This window comes from Betta splendens, chromosome 13 (assembly GCF_900634795.4).
Source record: "Betta splendens chromosome 13, fBetSpl5.4, whole genome shotgun sequence".
NCBI lineage: Eukaryota > Metazoa > Chordata > Actinopteri > Anabantiformes > Osphronemidae > Betta > Betta splendens.
The window spans coordinates 2,765,598-2,787,514 of NC_040893.2; the positions used below are offsets into that span (position 1 = coordinate 2,765,598).

General features: G+C 39.9%; 1 protein-coding gene across 3 annotated transcripts in view; it reads right to left on the bottom strand.

Annotated features, from left to right (window-relative positions):
* Window positions 1-21,917, bottom strand: part of brip1 (BRCA1 interacting helicase 1) — a 60,975-nt gene that overhangs the window by 25,361 nt on the left and 13,697 nt on the right. For 2 of the 3 annotated variants that reach the window (XR_003788014.3, XM_029171887.3), the window contains exons 6-17: window positions 17,002-17,055; window positions 16,200-16,337; window positions 12,085-12,351; window positions 10,648-10,869; window positions 10,309-10,508; window positions 10,085-10,217; window positions 9,401-9,555; window positions 9,035-9,209; window positions 8,657-8,794; window positions 7,969-8,130; window positions 1,334-1,493; window positions 954-1,075 (exon numbers count right to left, since the gene is read on the bottom strand). Coding sequence is in view for 2 of the 3 variants with exons in the window: in XM_029171887.3 (XP_029027720.1) it covers window positions 954-1,075; window positions 1,334-1,493; window positions 7,969-8,130; window positions 8,657-8,794; window positions 9,035-9,209; window positions 9,401-9,555; window positions 10,085-10,217; window positions 10,309-10,508; window positions 10,648-10,869; window positions 12,085-12,351; window positions 16,200-16,337; window positions 17,002-17,055 (1,926 nt within the window). In the remaining variant the exon portion in view is untranslated. The remainder of the gene's footprint in view (window positions 1-953; window positions 1,076-1,333; window positions 1,494-7,968; window positions 8,131-8,656; window positions 8,795-9,034; window positions 9,210-9,400; window positions 9,556-10,084; window positions 10,218-10,308; window positions 10,509-10,647; window positions 10,870-12,084; window positions 12,352-16,199; window positions 16,338-17,001; window positions 17,056-21,917) is intronic. The other variant, XM_041073505.2, reaches the window with a different exon arrangement.

Sequence of the window (21,917 nt, forward strand, 5' to 3'; positions counted from 1 at the left end):
GTCCTCTGACAGGAGTATGTGAAAGAGTGAAGGGAAAACAGACAAGAGGTGGGTGAGACTAAAACTTAAAGGTCAACTTTATCTGCTAAGGAAGGGGCAGACATAGAAACATCGCTTTGGGATTTCATTTTATTTTTTCACGGATCACCAAAAGAAGACACTGTGTCTGTGTGGGTTTGTTGTGTGTGTCTGTGTCTATCTGAAAGGTTTTTAGATTCCAACAGCTCCCAACTAACTATCCTTCTATTGAATGTACAAGTAACAACTACTTTTTCTTTAAAATGCATCTATAAAGCCTCAAGACTATACAGTCAACCATGTGCTCTACAAATGTCCTTACTTTTATGTTTTGTTTTTTTGATTTGTCTTTATGTCCCGTCTACTGGGCACAAACCAGTACAAAACACATCAGAGACTTGTTTTTATTTTTAAGACGTCTAGTCTGAATAGTTTGTACCAGCCTCAAGAATGTAAGACACAAATAAAGAAAGGCAAGAGTACAGTACAACAAACAACACAACCACCATAACAATAATATCCAAAAATGACCATAATAGTTGTAATAATATTACTATTTTTAACAATAGTAGCAACAACAATGAAAACAGCAATACCAAGTAAAAACAAGCAAAGTTCCCAACAGTGGTTTATAAACCCATAGCACCGAACCCCGGAGAGGTGGCCTTAGAGCCCTGGATGAATGCAGGTTTATGTTTTAGACTTGCAGCTTTTCATTTAGTCCTTCTTGTTAGCATCTTTCTGTTTTCCATTCTAATTTAGCAAAGCCTGGAACTGTGGCACACAAGTCCACAGTGGAAATCAAGTTTGGCCCTCGTCTGCTGCTAACTTGTTTGAAACACCCCTCCACCTCTTTCCATACAGGGTCCCCGGTATTAATGTTCCCACAATCGCTCATCCAGTCGTGTTTTTAACTGTTTTTAACTTCAATTTACCTGAAGATCTCTGATGTTTGGGAAAGGAATTCCGATGGTGACTACAGCCCGGGCATTGTCATCTGTGAAGTCCAGGCCTTCGCTCACTTTACCCCTACACACAGCGATCAGCAGTGCACCATCTAGGACAACAAAAGAACACAAAGGGTTGAAGAGCTGAGAACTGTCAAACGCTGAACAATTACTCCAACTACTACAGAATATGTAAAATCATGATATTTGCTTTGACTCAATTTACTAGCATTTATCTGATTTAAAACGAGATCAGGTAAATGCTGGACTGATTGTTGTGCACTAGATTATTTGTTTCTTCAACTGGATTTGGTACTGTACATGCTGCACAGCAAGTCACATTAGCCAGAGTGATGTTTTTAACTCACCTCTTTCATTGCAATATTTAACTGCATCGTAATAGGTTTGTAGGACGTCATCAAAGTCCCCCTTCGCACCACCACGTGGCTCTGTGATTACTGCTTTTTTTAGCTCTAATTTCTTCCACAGACCAGTATTGGTCCATCGATCCCGCAGCTTGTCCAACATCTGATGAAATCACAGGAGGCATTACAGGTATAAGGTATTTAAACAATGTTTGAATAGAGATTTTGGTTTAGTCCTTTGGTCTAATCTGTCCAGGTTGGAGGTGTAAGCACCATCAAAGAAGGAAAGAGATGTAGTGCTAAAGCAAGTCACCTAACAGACTAAATTCATCCAATATATCTAGTTGAGATGGTTTTATTGTTATTTATTTATTGAAGGAGCAGAGAAATACTGATGTTGGGTCCACAAATATGCACTGAAAAGAGCCAATTAAGCAACATGCAACATGCAACCTAGAAGCCTGAACACTGCTAAGAAGGTCTCAGGAGAACATCATGTGGACTCCACCCACAGAGTGCGATGTTGATTTAAATCTGCAAAGATGGCCCTGTATTGTTGCAGTCAGCCACCTGCCACCTGGTGAGTCAAGTCAAGCTGCAGCTCTGCCATCGACATGTAAATGTATGTGTGCATGAGAAGCAATGTCAAAGCGCTTTGAGCACAGATGAAGAACAAAAAGCTGAGAGAAGAGAGTATGATGAATATCTATTTTAACACTCTGCAGTTAGATATGCGTTACAAGAACATACATGTGCCCCAAACCATGAATTCTACACTGATTTTAGAATGGGTTTTATTTTGATATGTAACCCAGAGCTTTCAACTCATCTTGACTAAATTCACAAAACCTTAGGAAATGCCAAGTCAAAAAGCTATAAATATAGCTATAAAAATAGCTACAGCAATTGGTCAAGAAATAGTGGGATTATAATAAAAAAAGGTACATATCATAATCATATTACATCATACTCATCATACTTAATCAGACTTAATATTCAATTAAGTATTCTGATCGAATCTATAATGTAAATATGTAATGTTGCCAATTGACCTCAACTTCAATAAAATAACAAAGCACCATAAATCATCCTAAAAAGACATAGGACATCTAAAGGCTGGCAAATACTTATTACTACTTCCTTGAAAACAGATTGCAACAGGTCAATAAATGGATTAAATCAAACACCATATCTGCTAGCACAGTATTAGCATTAGCAACGTCTTCAACATTTGAAGTACTATGATATAAATAAAGAATTACTATTATCACATTTTTACAACATTGATAACAAAGTCCATTTTTCGTAAATCTGCAATTTTATGGGAATTCCAGATACCATGAAATGTATATAGTTTACATCTTCTGTTGTCTAAAGGGAGATGGGAGATTTTGAACACAATTTATTTAAAATGTCAGGTTTCAGATGCGCTTGTGAACTGTCCATCAGTCCAGTGGCCTGTTGATGAAGAACAACAGTAAATATGCACACTACATCAACAATCAAAACAAAACATTCAGCCATCATTAAGCCAATCCCAGAGGTGACACGGGGTCAGGGAACCAAGTCAAATATCTTAACTCAATCCTGTTTTTAAGTTTTTAAAGAGAACATCTGTTTAAACCAAAAAAGTAAAAGAAGTCCACAGTTCTTTAGAGAAGCAAAGATGCAAACAAAGCCAGTTAGATGCAGGCAAGGTCAAGAGCACTCACTGTCATTTTTTGTTCATACTGTAGGCATAAACAGCTAAAGTGTTCCTCCAAAGACCAGATGAAAAACAATAAAGCCAGACGATAAAATGAAACTGTAAGAGAGCAGTAATAGTTGCATGCGACACTAGTAAAATCAAGCATGAAAGAAATGTCATCGTGTTAGTGCCTCCTAAAGCAAGTGAGGCCAAAATGTTTGCATAAATAAAACATGGCAGATTCACTAAATATGCAGTGTAATGTTGACAAAGACCCCCTTACGTGCGTCTTCAACTCAGCAAACTCTCTTGCAGTTGTTTTCCAGGGCAATCTTAAGCAGGATGTGAATAATTGATGGTATGTACTTTAGGCAGGTCTACCACTAAACAAAACAGCCATTACCTGCCAGGCTGCACTTGGAAAGGAGCTGATTCCACAAGGAGAAGAGCAAGGATGAAAAGCTCTCACCGACAAACAAAACAAAACAAAACTGGCAGTTACTAAGACCAGAACAATGACTCCTGTTCTGCAGCAAACTAGGAACCATATTTGATAATTCGACAGAGAAATAGTACCAACAAATTGGTTACATTACTGTAAAACATATATGCATAGTTTTGATATTGTCGAGAGAGGCATGGGGGTGCGGCGGTTTTTGGCTTAACTACCTAGGGGTTAGCACTCTGGCCTCACAGAAAGGAGTTTCATTTCAGCATTGCCCAGGTGCCACTGTGTGGGTTCGAATGTTCTCCCTGTGTCTCTGTGGGCCCCCAGTCCAAAGGCCAGCAGTACTTATGGGGCAAATTTGTATGTAATATCTGTCTGACACCTGGGCCATGCAACAAGACAGACAAACCAGAAGCTATAGCTGTAAAAGAGACTCAACTACAACTGAATGCTAATAAAAAAATGACAATGACACAAAACAGTTATTTAAAAAATGTTGCAATTGTAAAGGCCATTTTTTAACTATATACCGGAAAACAGCTGAAACATTATGTACAGCTCTTGACACACACACAAAACACCATCTGGTACAGAATTACTATAAGCTGCACGCATGTAGAGGTTACTCAATACTTATTGCAGAGCTGAAAGCTGTGGAAGGAGACTAGACTAATGACAAAATAAAAGAGAATTTTGTGAGATGTGAATGCTCAGCGTCGTATAGCCACATGGTAAAGTGGGCCACATCTTAATGCCAGCAGGGACAGGGTGGTGAAACAACCTCACAGAAGCACTGAACTGTAGTCTTTTTTGCACTTCTCTGCTTACCCCACTCTCATACTAGCATCCATCTTTTACTTCCTGTGCATCCATTCTCTTTCTATCCCTTTCGGTGTCCCTGGTGTCAGTGAGCTGTGTGGCGACACATTGCAGCTTCTCTAGTGCCTCCTAAATTATGGAGAAGAATTTAGAGGCAATGGCATTAATGAAACATGCAGCCAAGAGCCACATTTCACAGTGGCAAGAGGAGATGTGTTGTTGCAAAGTAAATTATTTAGCTCCAAAATATCACAGCAACCATCACGCCAAGACTGGTGGCAAAAAGCCACCTGCCACCTCTGGCCTGCCTCCCTTCTGCTTTACACATTCAAGGCACACTACTGGTGACAACAAACTGCTGCAAAAACAATGTAATTTGTCCAGAGAAGAAGAATGTTAGAGGAGCCATTTATAAAAAACAGACTGCATTAACACTGAGTTTCTGAGAGGGTTACACCTATCCTGCTGTTCTACCACTTGTATCAAACCACTTGTCTATAGAAAGTGGACAATGTTATCTGCAAACAAGTGCCCTTTGGCTTTTAAATGGAAATACTTTGCTGATCATTTTGTGTCATGTGTTTTATTTTCCCCAACCAACAGCTCTGAGAAGCAGTGGTATCCAGTCTTTTGGTGGTCAAGTGACTTATGCTGTTCCTTTGTCCTTCACCTGGACTGGGACACAGTCTTGTTAATGTCCTGTCTGGGGTAGTCACAGGTCACTTAGAGGACCTTTAGAGGACAGTCTTCCTTTTCCTTAGCTTCTGTGGAAGTGGGAATGTTTTTTAGTTTGTGGTTCTAAGGTTCCTACTGTAGTTTGTTCCGTAGTGGGTGAAACAAATCAATACTGGTCAAAGGTTTCCTGTATATTTTTCTAATTTGCAATCATTTTCCCTGATGGCTGCACAATCTACAAGGCTCAGCCTCTTATCCCTAGTGATTTCCCGGTGAACTTGATGTGTGACCTGTAAGAGCAGTAGCTCAGGAGCTGGAGCTATTCTGATATCTCCAAGGACAGTGAGTGCTGATGGTCGCTCACCCTGGAGGCCCCTTTGACTTTGATTTGACATACTCGACAGAGGCCAGGCGCCAACGCTGGGTTTGTCTTCAAACAAACAATGAGGCGACCTAATGGCCCTTATCTCAGCTTCCTTTAAAAGCATCTTGTAGTCCCTAAAATCGTTTGCTGCAACCTCTGCAAAGCCCAGTTTGTGGTAATATACTATCAGCACCACATTTATGCTGAGCGTCAGTCCGCTCTGTTGGCAGCTTAGACCAGACATCAGGATCCACAGACAATTTAATAGGAATTCACCAAGGGACTATTGAGCCTTGTCTAGGCTCTCAGACTCTATAGGGCCAGTGTGGTAGCAATACTTATGGGTGTATGTATCCTAATAAAAGCAAAAGACATTTACTGAGCTGTGTGCTAATGAACAATAAAAGAATTTGCATTTACTTATATACTGAACGAATTAGATTGGTGAAACAGTAGATATGGAAAAACAAATTTTATAAATAATGTTACTCCTTAAGTTGTCATTCTATCTGTCACACATGTAGAAGAAGCTTAGTTCAAACCACATGCAATTTATTCTGTTGTACTTTTGACTTGCAATTTTTGTGAACAAAGAATTAAGAAATGCAGCAGAGATGTTCATCTGGCTGTTTTTGCCCATCACAGACCCAGCTGTGTGCTAGGGGCTGATATAAATCACCTCTATACAGTAAGCAGGGAAGTCTAAAGATGACCTCTCTAATGTTGCGCACACACACAGCAGGCGGGACTCAGCGGCACCAATGAGGCCTCCATGGACTCCAATTAATACCCCAGCACTTCATATCCCCTCATCTCCACATCTTTAAGAGCTGACTGCAGATTAAATATTTATGCATCAGCCAAGAGAGAGATAGAAGACTCTTACATGGCCATCAATAATAAAAAAAAACATCCCACAGCTCATAGTCGCTCCTTGGTTGCAGTCAAAGGCTGACAAAAAGGAAGGTAAAATGAGAAAACAACAAGGCCAAGAGTCTAAGGTTTCCCTCATTCAGCTGGTCATGTTGGGGAATGCAACTGGAGAGCAAGTATGGACGGCAATAGAACACATCACAAGTAAAACACTGACACAGTGTATTACTAAACTAAAGCTGCCACGAGCAAAACACAACTGTAGAGTATTACTGTGTGATAGTCAATGAGAATGACACCTGACACCAGGACAGCATGTCCATGATGCCCCGCTCTTATAACAGCTGATTCAGGATGAAGAAAGTAGGAATTATCTAACTTGCGTTTCATAAATTATGATTTTAACTCTTATGATTAGAACAGGCATCAGTTATCCAACCATTGCTAGTTCATCCGTTAGCATTAAAATGATTAGTTTTAAGTTATTTTTTTATTGGGGGTTATTTTGACAGATATGTCTCTGACAAGCCCAAAGATGTATTTCAATATTTGTGATACAACATTTGTCACACTTTCCTACAGTATATGCACACGTGTAGTTTCTTTACTGGTCAAATTCACTAATTAAACGAATGAACAAGTGCAATTTGGACACAAGGACAATGATGTATGAAACTACTTGGTTCTGAGTAAGATAATAAGGCAAGCGATGTAAAGTGGACATTAGTTATTCATGAACAAAAATGCATAACAAACAAAAGGGAACAAAGTGACTGCACTTCAAGAAGTGCCATCATTAACTGAATGAGGATACAGCTCCGTGAGGATGACAGCGTTTAACAAGTATCTCTATTGATCAGCGACTTCAGTGACCTGAAGTATCGTTTGATACCACTGGCAGCTGCGTTTTAGCAATGGGATCTTTTGGAATGTAGTCTAGGCTTTCATGACCCAGGTAATACTAGTACTCTCTACCAGGAGTACTGGGTGTGACTACAGCACCTCCCAGTGGTAAAATGTAGAAATGACTTAACTAACAGAAAGTCTTTTTGCAATGGTGTGATCTTAAATAGTTTAAATCTGATGTAACTATATAGCACAGGGCTCAGCTTGGCTTTTAACATGTGTTGGTCCTTTCGTTTGGCAGCTGAGACCAAATATGAGGACCCACATAAAATTTATTAAGTATTCACCAAAGGATTATTAAGATTCAAGCACTACAAGGGCAAAGTACTGTTGCTGACACAATGAATTGACCAGCCTCTTACCCTAAGCATTACAAATAAATAAATAACTAATCCTAACACTAACTACAACTAAGAACATAGCCTTGACTCTAAAACCACATCTTAACCCACAAGTAGCCCTCTGAAGTGCTGAGGAATGGCCAAAATGTTCACACTTCGCTTAAATGTTCACTTTGGAAAGAAAATATCTTTTTGGTTCAAGTACAAGTACTCCAAATATGTAGTCCTTCACACACACACACACACACACACACACACACACACACACACACACACACACACACACACACACACACACACACACACACACACACACACACACACACACACACACACACACACACACACACACACAGCCTTTTGGTATTGACCTTGAACTATCATTTTAGAAATGTACTGTATTGCTGGGTACAGTGCACAACACTCCTTTCAATGTAATTCTGTGCCACATACATAGTGGTAAGCATGTTCCTGCTGACTAGTATCTTACCTCTTTTAGTGCAGTATGTGTAGTGGTGCGTTTACCTTGTACGAAGGCAGAAAGCAGAGGACGCCCTTGGCAACAATTTGGCATACATGGTGTAGCAGCGCTCCCACTTCATCTTGAAAGGCATAGGTCTCAGTATGTTGATAGGTGGCACACAGTTTCCTGCCTAGGGGTCCTGTACCAACAGTGCCAACCCAAACCTAAAGAAAACATTAGAACCAAGCGTTCATATAGCCAATATACTCCCACAGGAATGAACATGTCAACCCCAAACATTTACCGTGCAACAGGTTGCAAACACTGTCATTGTGAGCCCTTAAAAAAGACAATGTCTATTTCTGAGTTGTGGTGTCTATTACTGTTAAAGTAAATTACAGCTGGCAACTCCATAACAGGCACAGGATCAAAGTTACAAAATGTTTGATACTACAAATCTAATGAGTTCTACAATATAAAGTACAGTCAAACTTTGCCTTCTGTTGAGCGTTTTTCTCACAGAGTGATCTAAATGTAATGTTGATGAAGTTTTATTAATGTATTTAATGTAATGTATATGTAATTAATTAATTAATTTTAATTTCAGGTCAGGTGATACTACAGTAATTTAACAAGTAATGTAGCCTCATATCGGCAAAATAACATTGTATTGATTAAATCTAAATCTTTTCAGAACTGCCATAACATGGATAAGTTGCAAAATTTTGTTGAGTCTCGTGGACGACTGACCTGGGACTTGTTGATGACATGGTTGGCCTCCAGCTGGATGGGGAATTTTACTCCAAGTTCAGAGGCAAAGGAGCCCATGGGTGACAGGGTTCCTGATGTCAGCAGAATGCTTCGAATGCCTTTCAGGTCAGAGAAAGCCTGGGAAATTCACACAGATGATAAACCTCCTAGGGCTGTATTAGCACCTGTTCATTCCCCTTGCTTAAAAAATGTACTATTCTATTACTAGATCTACTAAGGTTACTTAAGCCATACAGGTATATTTGCACATAGCACATAGCAGATAGCCTAACTTTAGAGACTATGCATTTTTCATATATCCACAGTAATAAATCACTATAGCCTATATGACAATAAACTCCATGTCTATTTTCTCACCACAGCAGGATTGAGGCACCAGAAGCTAAGGGTCAAAACTTCAGCCTTTACTCTGACACTATGCCGTTGTCTGCCGGGCCGAGCAATGAAGCCCTGGGCATCAGGAACATCAGGTGGGTTCTGATTCATCCAAGCATAGCTCTTCTGAAGAGCTACACGGTAATCTTCAGCAAATCTACACACACACACACACACACACACACACACACACACACACACACACACACACACACACACACACACACACACACACACACACACACACACACACACACACACACACACACACACACACACACAGACACACACACTTGTTCTAATTACAACAGTTTTAGATCTGCTCAACTTCTTTGGGTTGTCTCTGACCTGCATTCCTCCCTGTAGAGGAAGTCCAAGATCATAAAGAGGCTTTTGAGGACAGTGGACGCTGCTGAGCTGATGGTTGCGATCGGCATCATTTCCTCTTTACCACTGACCAAACGAACACACTCCTCCTTTTCTAGCACCGCTTTCAACTTTTGCTGTCATACAGAAAGACAGTGGGAGGACGTCCCACATAGTTAGTGTGCAACAGACAAGGTTGATTAATGTCAAAGAAACACACACACAGAGGTCTTCTGGCCATTTGTCTCATTCGTGTCAGGAAGACTTAAGGAGTTTCTTCAAATGAGGCACAAATTTAGAGATTGACTTAAGGACTAATTTATTACATTTTCATGGACAGTGTTCAAAGGTCACACAGTCACAGAGACCTCACACACATCCTTTTTTCTGAATGCGAATAAGAATTCATCTCTTAATCTACTGAATGTATGCATGAATCAGATTGAACTACAAGTTTTAGTCTTGATTTTGGGATGAGGTAGGACAAGTTAAACTGCACTTGCAACAGCCGTCTATTCACTCATCAAGAACTGCTCAAACGTCATTACCGTTATACTGACATTCATTGTAGTATATACATGCAATCTATCTTCTTTTAAAGACCAGATAATCAGGAGATTCACAAAAGAAAGCGAGTGAGACAAGACATAAACATGTCTAGTGTACCTTCAGAATACTGAAGGTATCAGCAGTAATGCCCAACGTGTGAAAAATGTTCAGTACATCCTTTCCACTCCACACTTTACTGGCGACCTCATACCCCCCATCAGACATCAGGCTTCGACTCTTCTGGACCCAGCTACAGAAAAGCACATTTATAATAAAATTACCTCGAATGTTGTAATTCAAAAATATGCAACATTTTGTAACTGAATCAAAATGTGACTGACTTGATTAGGCTATAACAGAAGTTTCTGAGTGGTTCATGTAGAGTAGCTCTGATGTCATTGGTCACCATGCCCTCCAGCTCATCTCTGCACATCAGAAGACTCTTGTGGTCCAGAGTAAAGCTGGCACTCTCCCGTGCACAGTCCTCAATGTTGTGGGCTTCATCCAGCACTAAAATTTGACCTGACAGATTGATCTCCATCTGGAAAATAAGGGCGATAGAGATGAACGTGAGAACTGAAGATCTAAGGAAACTTTCTCCAATCATCAGCTGAACTCTCAAAACACTTAACATTTTTCATGTTTTGTATGGACTACAATAAAGTAGATCTACAACTCACACTCTCCCTGATCAGTGGATCCAGCAGATAGTTATATGGGCAGAAGATGATGGAGGCATTTTGTTTAAGTTCACGGGCAGCATAGTAAGAGCACGAGCGGAGCCGTTTGCCCAGCGCAACAAGATCCTCAATGTCCCAGGCGTTGGAAAGTCCATGGACAGACTGCAGAACATACTGATCCCGCATCTTGTGGACACCATGATAGTAGCGGCATGATCTTCCCTGATATACACATTTCACACAAAGAATGAATTGCATTAGATCAATACACATTATGGTCAAAATATGATTTTCTTATTGAGGTAGGGGTTACACTATACACTAAACATTGTACAGCCGCACACTGGGTTTGCCTTCAACGTAAATTACTGCTTATATCACAGCCATCTTAAATGGCCAACTGTATATCAGAAGAATTGGATTTATGACTTTCTTTAATTTGCAATCCTTTTTATAATTCTAAGATTACTACTACTATTCAGAGGTTGTGTGATGTGATGCACATACTCGGCTTCATTAGGTCTTTTCACACGAATAAAGGGAATACAGGTAATACAGATGAAATAAGGAAGCCCGCTTCCTTTAGATGTCACACAGCTTGAGGTGGCTTACTCTAACTTCCAGATGCTACACTGCCTGCTTGTCTTAATGTCGTGCTAAAATTAGTTCATACTGAAACCTATCTACTTGGTGCAATGGGAGTTGGGAGATAACAAGCAGTGCAGCCACCTTAACACTAGTCACCCTAATGACGGGTCAGGATACCTTTTGACCGAGCACCCTAACCCTAACCCTAAAACGAGCACACTGTAGCTAAAATTATGGGCTTTACCCTGAGGTGGAGATACAGAACAACAGTGACAGACAACCTGCCTAGTCAAGAACTGTATTTGGCCCAGATTTTTCATATGAGTTACAATAACAAAACATAGTGTTACAAGTGTATAACGTGTCTTAAAAAGGCAAAATGAATGCTTGTCAACATTTAAAGACCCAATGAGACCAAATGTATTTTGTAGCAGGATAGATGCTTTTCTAAGGTTATATTAATTGGAAAAAAAACATCATCTAGTAAAAGTGACCTTTTGGACAAAGCCTGAGGATCTGACTTCTCATGGGCAATTTGGGGACTGAAAACCAGTCTGTAAAGGAACCAGCCAGTTACTAGGGACTGGTTCCTTTAGTTACAGGCTACCATGTGCGTAAAATTAAACCAGTTCCAGCTAAAAAATGTGGCATTTGAAGACATTTTTCAAATTACTAATTGGACAAATTGTTTTGTCAGTTAAATGAGTGAAACTTTTAAAGTACTTAAAGTTATTTAATGTTTACATTACTGTTGCTACATACTACAATACCACAGATTACTATTAAATATTGTGATATGTGAAGAAGGATGAAGATCATGTGGATGTTTCTGGCAGTGTTGATTCTCACATCCTTGGCCTCAAGCAGGTCCTTGCAGCGTTCATTGCGGCTGGAATGAGGTGCCACCATTGGATTGACACATGTGTGATCTCTGCTGGATAAGATTGTCATTGGCACGCTGGAGTAAGCGGTGCGTTGCAGCTCGTGGGCAATCTGAGTTATTTGCTTGTGTGTGCGCGTCCCAAAGAAAATTTTAGGAATCCCTTTTGTGCCATCTTTGCCCTTGACCTTCACATTGTCTGAATCGCATAGCCAATTGGGGCAGGTTTCTGGAATCTAGATAGACGACAGAAAACAAACAAATATTAAAACATATCAATTTTAAAGCTACTTAAATTGAAAGTTCTAACACAAAACCTGCATTATTTTTTAATAATGGAAGAACAATTTATAATAATTCAAACATTTGATATGTTTATTTAATCATTCCACCTTTGGGCTATAGCTAACAACTGGAAAAAATTTCATAGGTAAGCTTTCTTACGATTAATGATAAATAACTTAGCCATGACGACCTGTGGTATTTCTGTACATTTAAGTTAAAGGCCTAAGATGTAATTATTTACTTCTTGTACTTATTATATGTATATATTTGGATATTTGACCATGCAAATTTCAGTCAAGTCATAACTAACCCATGCGCGCACACATGCACACGCGTTATTGTACAAATTACAACAGTTCTAAAAATTAGAATTCTGTCTGATATATATATCCCTATCTTGAGTGCCTCCCAAATGTGTTTGTTCAAGTTCAGCAAGTGTTCAAAATTACTCAGTAAACCAAAACATCTCAGATGCATCGATGACAATGTGAACTTGTTCCGTCACTTTAAATTAATACCAGAAACGCGTGTCAGAACACAAGGGACATAGACATCAATTGCCAGTACCACCACGTCATGTGTACAAGCACACTATTATGACCCAGAATCAGACTGGAGTCTGGAGAGCAGGAAGACTTTAGTACATGTTGTATTTAATGCTAGACAGACGTGAATGTAACTTTTGAATATTGATTCCATCTGATGAAAAAAATCTAGTAACTGAATAGTAAGCAGTCTAACATATTGTGCTACTCCGGTCCACAGAAACATGAACCTTCATCAGCAGACACACAGCGATGTACAAAGAAGAATGTGGTGGCAACAAGCTTCAGCCACAAATGTAAGGTAAACCCAGCATTCATTTAGTCTTTAGTCATTTTCAAAGTCATCACAACCATGAACAATACTGTGATATTTGGGGGTACTTGTTCATTATAAATTAAATGTATCCATTGCAGCTGATGAACACACATTAAGTGGAACAATTTTTTTCATGTTTGTTGGACTGCATAAAACAGTGTTAGTCTCTGGTGAGCATTGAAAAATGCAAAGTTTGACACTGTGGAAATGTCAGCAACAATAATTTATTGCATTATTATGTCCAATGCGTAGCATTGTTTCCTCATGTGTAAAACAGTTTCCAGCCTCTTTGTCGGGATTTACCACAGACTGAATGATGCCAGAATGCTAGAATGAATGGTATGTGTTGCCACATGCAATTTATATGATGTGTAGGAAAAGGTAGCACTTCTGATGACAGACGAGTAGCTTGAGTTACCCGCCAGCTCAGATTTTCCAGGCATGTTTGACCATCAAATATTATAATGTGTGATCGAGTGTAGGCCAAAAAAGCCCTTAGAGAGCTGCCTCTCAGAGTTAAGAGGGATAACGAGCCCTTAGCCCATGTGAAAAATAAACAGAGGTGCTGCAGGGCCCACACACCAGCTCAGATTACCTTTCTCCTCTGGAACAGTTACGCTTCACAGCCTGGGCCCTGAGCCCGATCAACTTACCTGCTGCCGCCACATTAAATAGAGCCATCCAAATATCCTTCCCCAAGATGGACAATAATTACTTATTCATTGGCAGTGGGGGTAGAGGGGTGGGTTGGGACAGTGTAGAAGGGTCCGTTGATGAATAGAAGTCCTTGTCAAAAGCTGCAGCAGGAAACAGCTGACACAAGAGTATCCTTTTACACGTCTGACTCCCGAGATGCCAAGACAACAAGGTTTAAAGCCTGGCCCCACTGCCCAGAGCAGGCACCCCCTCGAAAAGAATGTAGATAACTGGCAAAAGGGGCAAACGGGATGCTAGCTCTGCTTGCAACAAGAACATACCGGCTCGTTTACAGTGCAGAACAATTCCACTGGTGTTGCTTCTTGGGTGCTGCTAACAATGACAATGCCCTTAAACAAGGTTAAATGTTAAACTATTCTCCAATAAAAACACCACCACGCACAGTGAATGTCTTATTAGGTCAACTACAATTATTAAAGTTACTGAGGATATTAAATGAAGATACAATATACAAATTATATTTGGGTATAATGAACAAAGCTGTCAAATACAACTATATGCAGGAACATAATCTATTTTAAATTGACAAATTTGTCAAAGGGATCTACTGAACACATCAGAGTATTCAGGTAGGCTTCAGTTGCTATACTCAATACAAACACCTGAAAAATGGAAATCTCACACTATGGGGGCAGTCAGAGGGCACGAAGGGGCAGTGGATAACTTGCTGGCACCTCACTTGACGACAATTTGCTTCTCATTCTACAGCCTTGAAAGCTTCAAATTTATTCCAATAAGGGTGGGCTATTATTGTCAAAACCTTAGAAAGCATATCACAGAATAGCCCCACCCCCTAATTTGACTGCACAGATAGAAGCCCTTACAAATACCTGTCCTCAAAAGCACCTGTTTATCCCTCGGGCGCAGTAACCAGCGGGTGAACCCCATTCAATATTTATCCCTGTGGCTTTCACAGATCAGCGGCCCAGGCGAGGCAAACCCTCTTAATTAAAACTGGAGCTTGCTTCAAAGGGCCCTATTCAGACCATCAGTCAGCGCTTGCAGGACAAAAGAGCCCTGGTCATGTAGCTTCAGGGAAACCAGAGATGAATGTGCTTTTTCAGCTTTATTTTCCCCCCTCCATTTTTTCCAGTTACTACCATCCCATGTGCAAATCCAATTCACACAACTGTTGCAGCTCTGGACGTTGAACTATTCCTATGAATTAACTTTATAACCTTTACCTTATAGCTAAGTTTTCCAATGACTATGGGTGCTCCAATGACCTGCATAGAAGTCGAGAAAATGGATCATACATCAAAAACCTCTTCCTGATGCACATCGGTGGGGGTTTACCACATATGTTGTATGAAACCAGACGTGACCATTTGACCGACAATGTCATAATTTTTATAACTTGACCGGAAACCTATACACATGCCCTTTCCACCCACTTAGGACAACTGCCCTAAATTATATATTTTTTTATATCAAATATAATTTTTTTTTCACATCTTTTTTTTGAAAGCCATAACAATTAGGTTTCAGTGCTGAAAAGTTTTGCTCACCCCTGTATTGACTAATTGTATGATTAGGTAAGAAGCAGTTCTAAAATTAGTGATAATAAATAGTATAGTTTTCATTTGCCAATGTCTTTGTCAAAGTCAATGTGGTGGAGTGTATCCCCCCCCAGTGGTGACAGTGAGGCTGCATTCTAAACCTGACAATGACATGATGAGGCCGTCACTCCATACGATTACCTCCCATAAACAAAACTGCTGTCCGCGTACATTTCCATCACAGCCACTTCACAGTGAACAGTAAGGCGTCAGTTGGATGACCACCCTCTGCTGCACACATTTTTTATCGTAACAAAAGTCAGCTTTTTTATTCCCTTCTTGGCGAGGCTTCATACTGTATTTCAGGATAATGTGGTGGGCCTAATTCTTCCCTGTTCGTTTTTTGAGTTTCTACAGTGACTGTGCTAAATAGTTATGATAGTTAAATTGATGATTTACAGTGTATTTACCTGCTGACAGTGTTACTGACTAAGATAGGCTAGTCATTTCTGTTGCAATGCACACAATATTTACACTGGTTTTCTTTTTTTAATTGTACCGTATTAACCACAACGTTTCAAGTTATCCTCCTCTGACATTTTTATATACACTCGAGGCAAAGTATTTTAAAAGGACAGGTCTATTAGACAGAATTCCCTGTCATAACATTGCTATCTGTAAATATTCCAGGACACCATAACATTCTACTAGAATGTACTCACATTGCATGACGGGGACAAAACAGCTGCAGGGCTGGTTGCCTGTGTGCTCTGGTTCTGGGAATCTGATGATTTACTGTCCAGCTCTGGATCATCATCTATGAATATCACTCCCCGTTCCACGCGCTGCCTTTTCCGGCTCTGAGGGGAAAAAAAAAAAGACTTTACTTGAGCAACACACAGAGCAACACACACACACATTTCTGTGTTGAAACAAAACATCACTTAAAAATGTATTTGCTTATTATCACTACCCATTACTGTGCAAAAAGAACATATAAATTGTAAAACAAACCTTAAATTTATTGTTTTTACAAAGCGCTATACGGTTTTATACTAGAATAATTTCAGGTTGTTGTAATTTAATAAACTTCAATAATTAGAGTAGGCCACAAGGCATGCAACAGGAGAGAGATGGAACAGAAGTAAAACAAATAAATAACAATAATAAAACCAATAATCATAACATATTGCTATACATAGTGGTGTAATGCCTAGCCGTGTTAAGTCTGAGTCCTGAGCTCACAGGTGTCTGTATGTTTTTTGCTTCCTCCCACACTTCAAAAACATGCAGCAGGGTTCTAAATTGCAAATGGTTGTCTGTCTATGTATGTGGCTGTCATAGCACACATTTATCCCGCTCAATGACTTAGGTCCTGACTCTGGACTCTGCTGATCCAAATACTACTGTATCTCCCCTCTCTTTTGTCTGCACAAGTATGGTTTATTGTCTTGGTGGAGCTAAGCCAAGCTTGCATCACTACATCGCTGTGTTGAACAACTGATTAGGTTTAGATAAACTCACAACAGAGCTGCTATATTCCTCATCAACAGCTAACAGCGGATTCCACCCCACTGCCTGAAACAAACAAGCAAAAGGCAGCAACATCTGAGCAGAGGAAGTAGAACGTGGCTTGAACAACTTTTTTTAGGTTATTAAAGTCCTTTAATGTCGTTAAATATCAGATCTCTCTAGTCTAAATCCCTTTAAACGAGGATTAGTTAGATTTATTTTGCCTTAATGAAACCTGACTGCAGCAGGACACACGTCATTCTAAATGAGTCAGATACACTGAGTCATAATAACTATCATCTTTTATGTTAGAGCTTCACTCTCAGACATTTTTTCATCCAAACTAGAAAACCAGAAACCAGTTGTTTTAGTTAATGTCTGGCATTCAGCCCTATTTGTTACCTCACAGAATCTGGACCTCAGTTCTCTCCTCACTGTTGGGGGACCTCGTGCATAAACTGTTATTAATAGAATCATTGTTAAGGTCCCACATGCTCAAACGGAGCAACAACTGCGGCCTGCATGTAAAGCCTTCATTGTAGTTGTAGCGAGTTGAAACAAAGACATTTCAAATTTGAGCGCCAAAACCAGGCTCCAGGCTGGGGAACCATACCTGGCTCTCCCACTAAGACGTCCGGACTCCCCGCTGATACAAGCGACAAGCGGCAGAGGAACTTGGACGTCAACCATCCTGATCGGACCACACAATGGGACGAGCTTGACCGAAAACACGGTTATAAAAATCTGCCATGACTTCACACGACTCACTCAGTCACTCACAGACTCCAAGAATCAGAATATTTTGATATTGTGCATTTCGGCTTAGAATGGCTAGTAGTAGTGGCTAAGTGTCAGATGAAGAGGATATGGACTTGGTGGAAATATCTAGAAGTCGGAGATAAGTTGGGAAGGAGAAACAGTAATACACTCAGGTAAACTAGGCTTGGAGGACGATGAGGGGTGTCAAGAAGTGCGAAAGAAAGTTATGATGGAAAACACCAAAATCAAATATAAGTTCAAAGAAGGACATGATATTGGAGCAATAAACCCAAAAGAAAGGAAATAGGGGATGTTAAAATGGTAAATGTACTGGGGGATGGCAGTCTGTTGGTTAAATGTGTTAATAATGAACAGAGAAGCGGGGCACTCAAAGTTTATCATATGTTAAAGGAAATAAGGAAAAGGAAAACAGTTGGGGAAATGCTAGGCAGCAGAGGGGTTATAACAGGCATCCCGGTAGGAGAGAATTTGGAAGAGCTAAAGAAGATGATAAAAGGAGGAGAGGTAGTGGGGTTCAATCGACTGCAGGCGTTCAGCGATGGGAAGAAAGTAGACTGTGAATCTGTGATTGTGAGCTTTAAAGAAAAAGTACTGCCAAGCATAGTAATTGTGGGATACATGAGTTTCAGGGTCAGAGAGTATGTAGCACCTCAGCATACATGTCAGAGATACGGACATACAGCAAATGTTTGTAAGGGAAAACAGAGATGTGTGGAAACAAAGCAATAGTTAACTGCAGCATATAGAGGATGTAGGGCCAGAAAAGAAGCAGAGGAAATTCAGAAAGTGTGGTGGAAATTTCCCATAAAGAGGCAGATGAGATTTTTGAATTCAATTCAATTCAATTCAATTCAATTCAATTCAATTCAATTCAATTCAATTCAATTCAAATCAAATGAGAGTGTTGTCTTTGATTTTTATAATAAATCACACAAAGGAAAATAAAAATAGTGGGGAAAGCAAATCAAAAACATGGATGGAAGGATGCCTTTTAACCCCTCTGTCCGACTACAATGGAATGTCTGTGTAGGCCAATCAGATTGCATGCACCATCTCATCCCTGTCGTTGTACACCTCCACACACATTCTCACATCTGCATCGATGGCAGCTGACTATCAGAGAGGAAGGAGCACTAAGTCTCAACAGACAAAGAGACACAACTCCCCTGCCTTGGGTTTGGGGGCTAGTGTTGAGAGTCTATCAGGCAGAGACAACCATTGAACAATCTAGGTGAAATGTCAAATACATAAGACAGAAGACAAAGCACAAGATATTAATTGCAAAACGTAAGTCATAAATCATATAATAACTGCATAGAATAAGGAATAAACAATTTTTCCCACCACAGAAAGTAAAAACAGAGAGAAAGATAACGTATGCAGAAGCTGTGAAAGAAGTGAAAGTGATGAGACATGATGATGCAAAGAACCAAGGGAAAGAATCAGGAGAAATACACAAATGTGACATGGGATTTTAATTGGACAAGTTTATTGTGTTTCTGGCGCATGTCATAAATTGTCCTGAACAAGCAAAAACCAAAACTGAAAAAATTAAAGTCATTGCAAATGCAGTATTGAAATTCTTTAATACGAAGGGCTTGTCATGGGAGAGTATACATGAGTAGTTGAGTCGGGGAGAAGAAGGGGAAGGAGGGAAATGTTTGATTATTTAATGCAGATATTAAAGTGGAATGCTAGAAGTCTATTAGCTAATGGTCAAGAACTAAAGTGGTTTATTACTAAATTAGAAAAAACTAAAGAAGAAACTTGATATTGTATGGATACAAGAAACATGGCTTAAACCTGTGTTAGATTTTGTTATTAGAGGATATATTGGTGTACGAAAAGACAGGGAAAATGATGTGGGGGGAGGTTGTATGAGGTTCATTAGAGAGGGTTTAGAACTGCCAAAGCTAAATGAAGAACAATCTACAACTCTAGACTCATTGTTATCTTTGGCAGAACTACATGAAGCTCTGCAGGAGATGCCCAATAAAAAAGCTCCAGGACCAGATGGATTCCCAACTGAATTTTATAAAGAGTTCTGGTCTATGCTGGCACCCAGCTTTTACAAAATGTTAGCTGAAATTAAACAACAACATTCATTACCCACAAATATGAATTCTGCCTTCATAAGCCTGCTCCAAAAACCAGGATCCAAATATTATACAACTCAGCAAACGCTGCAGTCAGAACAAACAACCAGATCTCACCAAGGTTTAATCTGCATAGAGGGACAAGACAGGGCTGCCCACTGTCCCCATCACTATTTGCAATATTTATTGAACCTCTAGCCGCAGCAATAAGACAGCATGAAGGAATTACTGGAATATCGACCAAATCAGTAAATCATTAAATAAGTTTATATGCTGACGATGTGTTACTGTTTCTCCTGGAGCCACAGACGTCTCTTCCTACAACTATCAGCCTCATAGATGAATTCTCAGGACTTTCAGAGTACTCTATTAACTGGACCAAATCTATAGTGCTACCACTTAACCTTAAGGTGACTAACATCTCCTCTACCACACTCCATTCAGGGAACATTAAATACTTGGGCATTGAATTGTCGTCTAGGCTATCAGAGCTTATTGATCTAAACTACAATCCATTATTAAAACAAATAGAAGCCAACCTCAAAAGATGGCAGTCCTTACCCATTTCACTTATGGGAAGAATTGCCACCATAAAAATGATGATCCTGCCAAAAATTAATTACATATTTTCAATGATTCCAACTCAGCCAGCCCAGGCGTGGTTTAAGACATTAGACTCCTACATCTCACAGTTTTTGTGGAAAACCAAGCCACCACGAATTAGTTTAAAAACTCTTCAAAAATCCAGACGCTGCGGCGGCCTAGAACTACCTAACTTCCACCACTATTTTCTTGCCAATAGACTGAACCATGTCCACAAATGGATAAAACCCATGCCAGCAGACTCCTCCTGGATAGACATTAAACAAACATTTTGTCGAAATATTAAAGTTGCAGATCTGCCCTTTATCAGCACCAAAATCAAACATCATAGTTGTTACCAGAACATTAGCATAAAAGCATCTCTGCAAGCCTGGTGGGGGTTTCTTAACATTAATGGGTCTTCGCTTACTCTTTGCCAAAACACACCTCTCTGGAACAATCCAGACAAAAAAAACAAAAAGGCAATACACTTTCCAACTTGGCATATCAAAGGAACAACACATCTGAAACATGTTTTCACAAGAGACAAGTTTACCTCTTTTGAAGAACTAGTGTCTCACTATGAAATCACTAGTGCCAATTTCTTAGAATACCAACAACTAAAGTCAATACTTAATGCAAAAAGTAAGAATACTGCCATCCACATGCAACCACCACCAGTAATAGAGCGATTTATTGATATATCAGGGAAAAGGACAGTATCCAAAATCTATATCTTAATTTCCAATGTAGACCAGACAGTGAGCCTTCCGATCTCTAAATGGGAAGCTGATCTCAATATCACCACTAATTACACGTTCTGGAATAACATATGTTCTAATTTATTCAGAATGACAAAAAATACAAATTTACAACTAATACAATACAAAATTCTTCATAGAACTCACTATACAGGACAAAGGATGTTCCAAATGGGTCTCACAAACTCAAATATTTGCCCTCACTGTACAGATAACACAGCAGATAGATTCCTACATGCATTCTGGTCATGTTCACCTGTGCAGCAATTTTGGCAAAGAGTATGTGAACACCTGTCAACCCAGTTAAGCTGTCCAATCCCAGCAGCCCCTGCACTTTGTCTTCTAGGAGATCTAAGTGGGCTTGATCTAGAGACAAACTCATCACACACACTTCTATCTGCCCTCTGTGTCGCAAAGAAAATCATCCTCATGAACTGGAAAACTAAAAAAAAATTAAGCATTACTCAATACCTGAACAGCTTGTTAGATTATACCACCTTAGACACATTGTCTGCTTCATCAAATCAATGACCAAAACTATACTCTGATTGATTCCATTTCCAGGTAAGGATGCGTGGGGCTCGGGTGCTGCGTCATGTCTGGCACAGTGGTGGGGGGGGTGACTAGTGGTTGGTGGTGCCTGCCTGCCTAAGGAACCGGGACAACGGGTTGGTGGACTCTGGGCTGGCCGCATGGGTCCCCTGCGGCG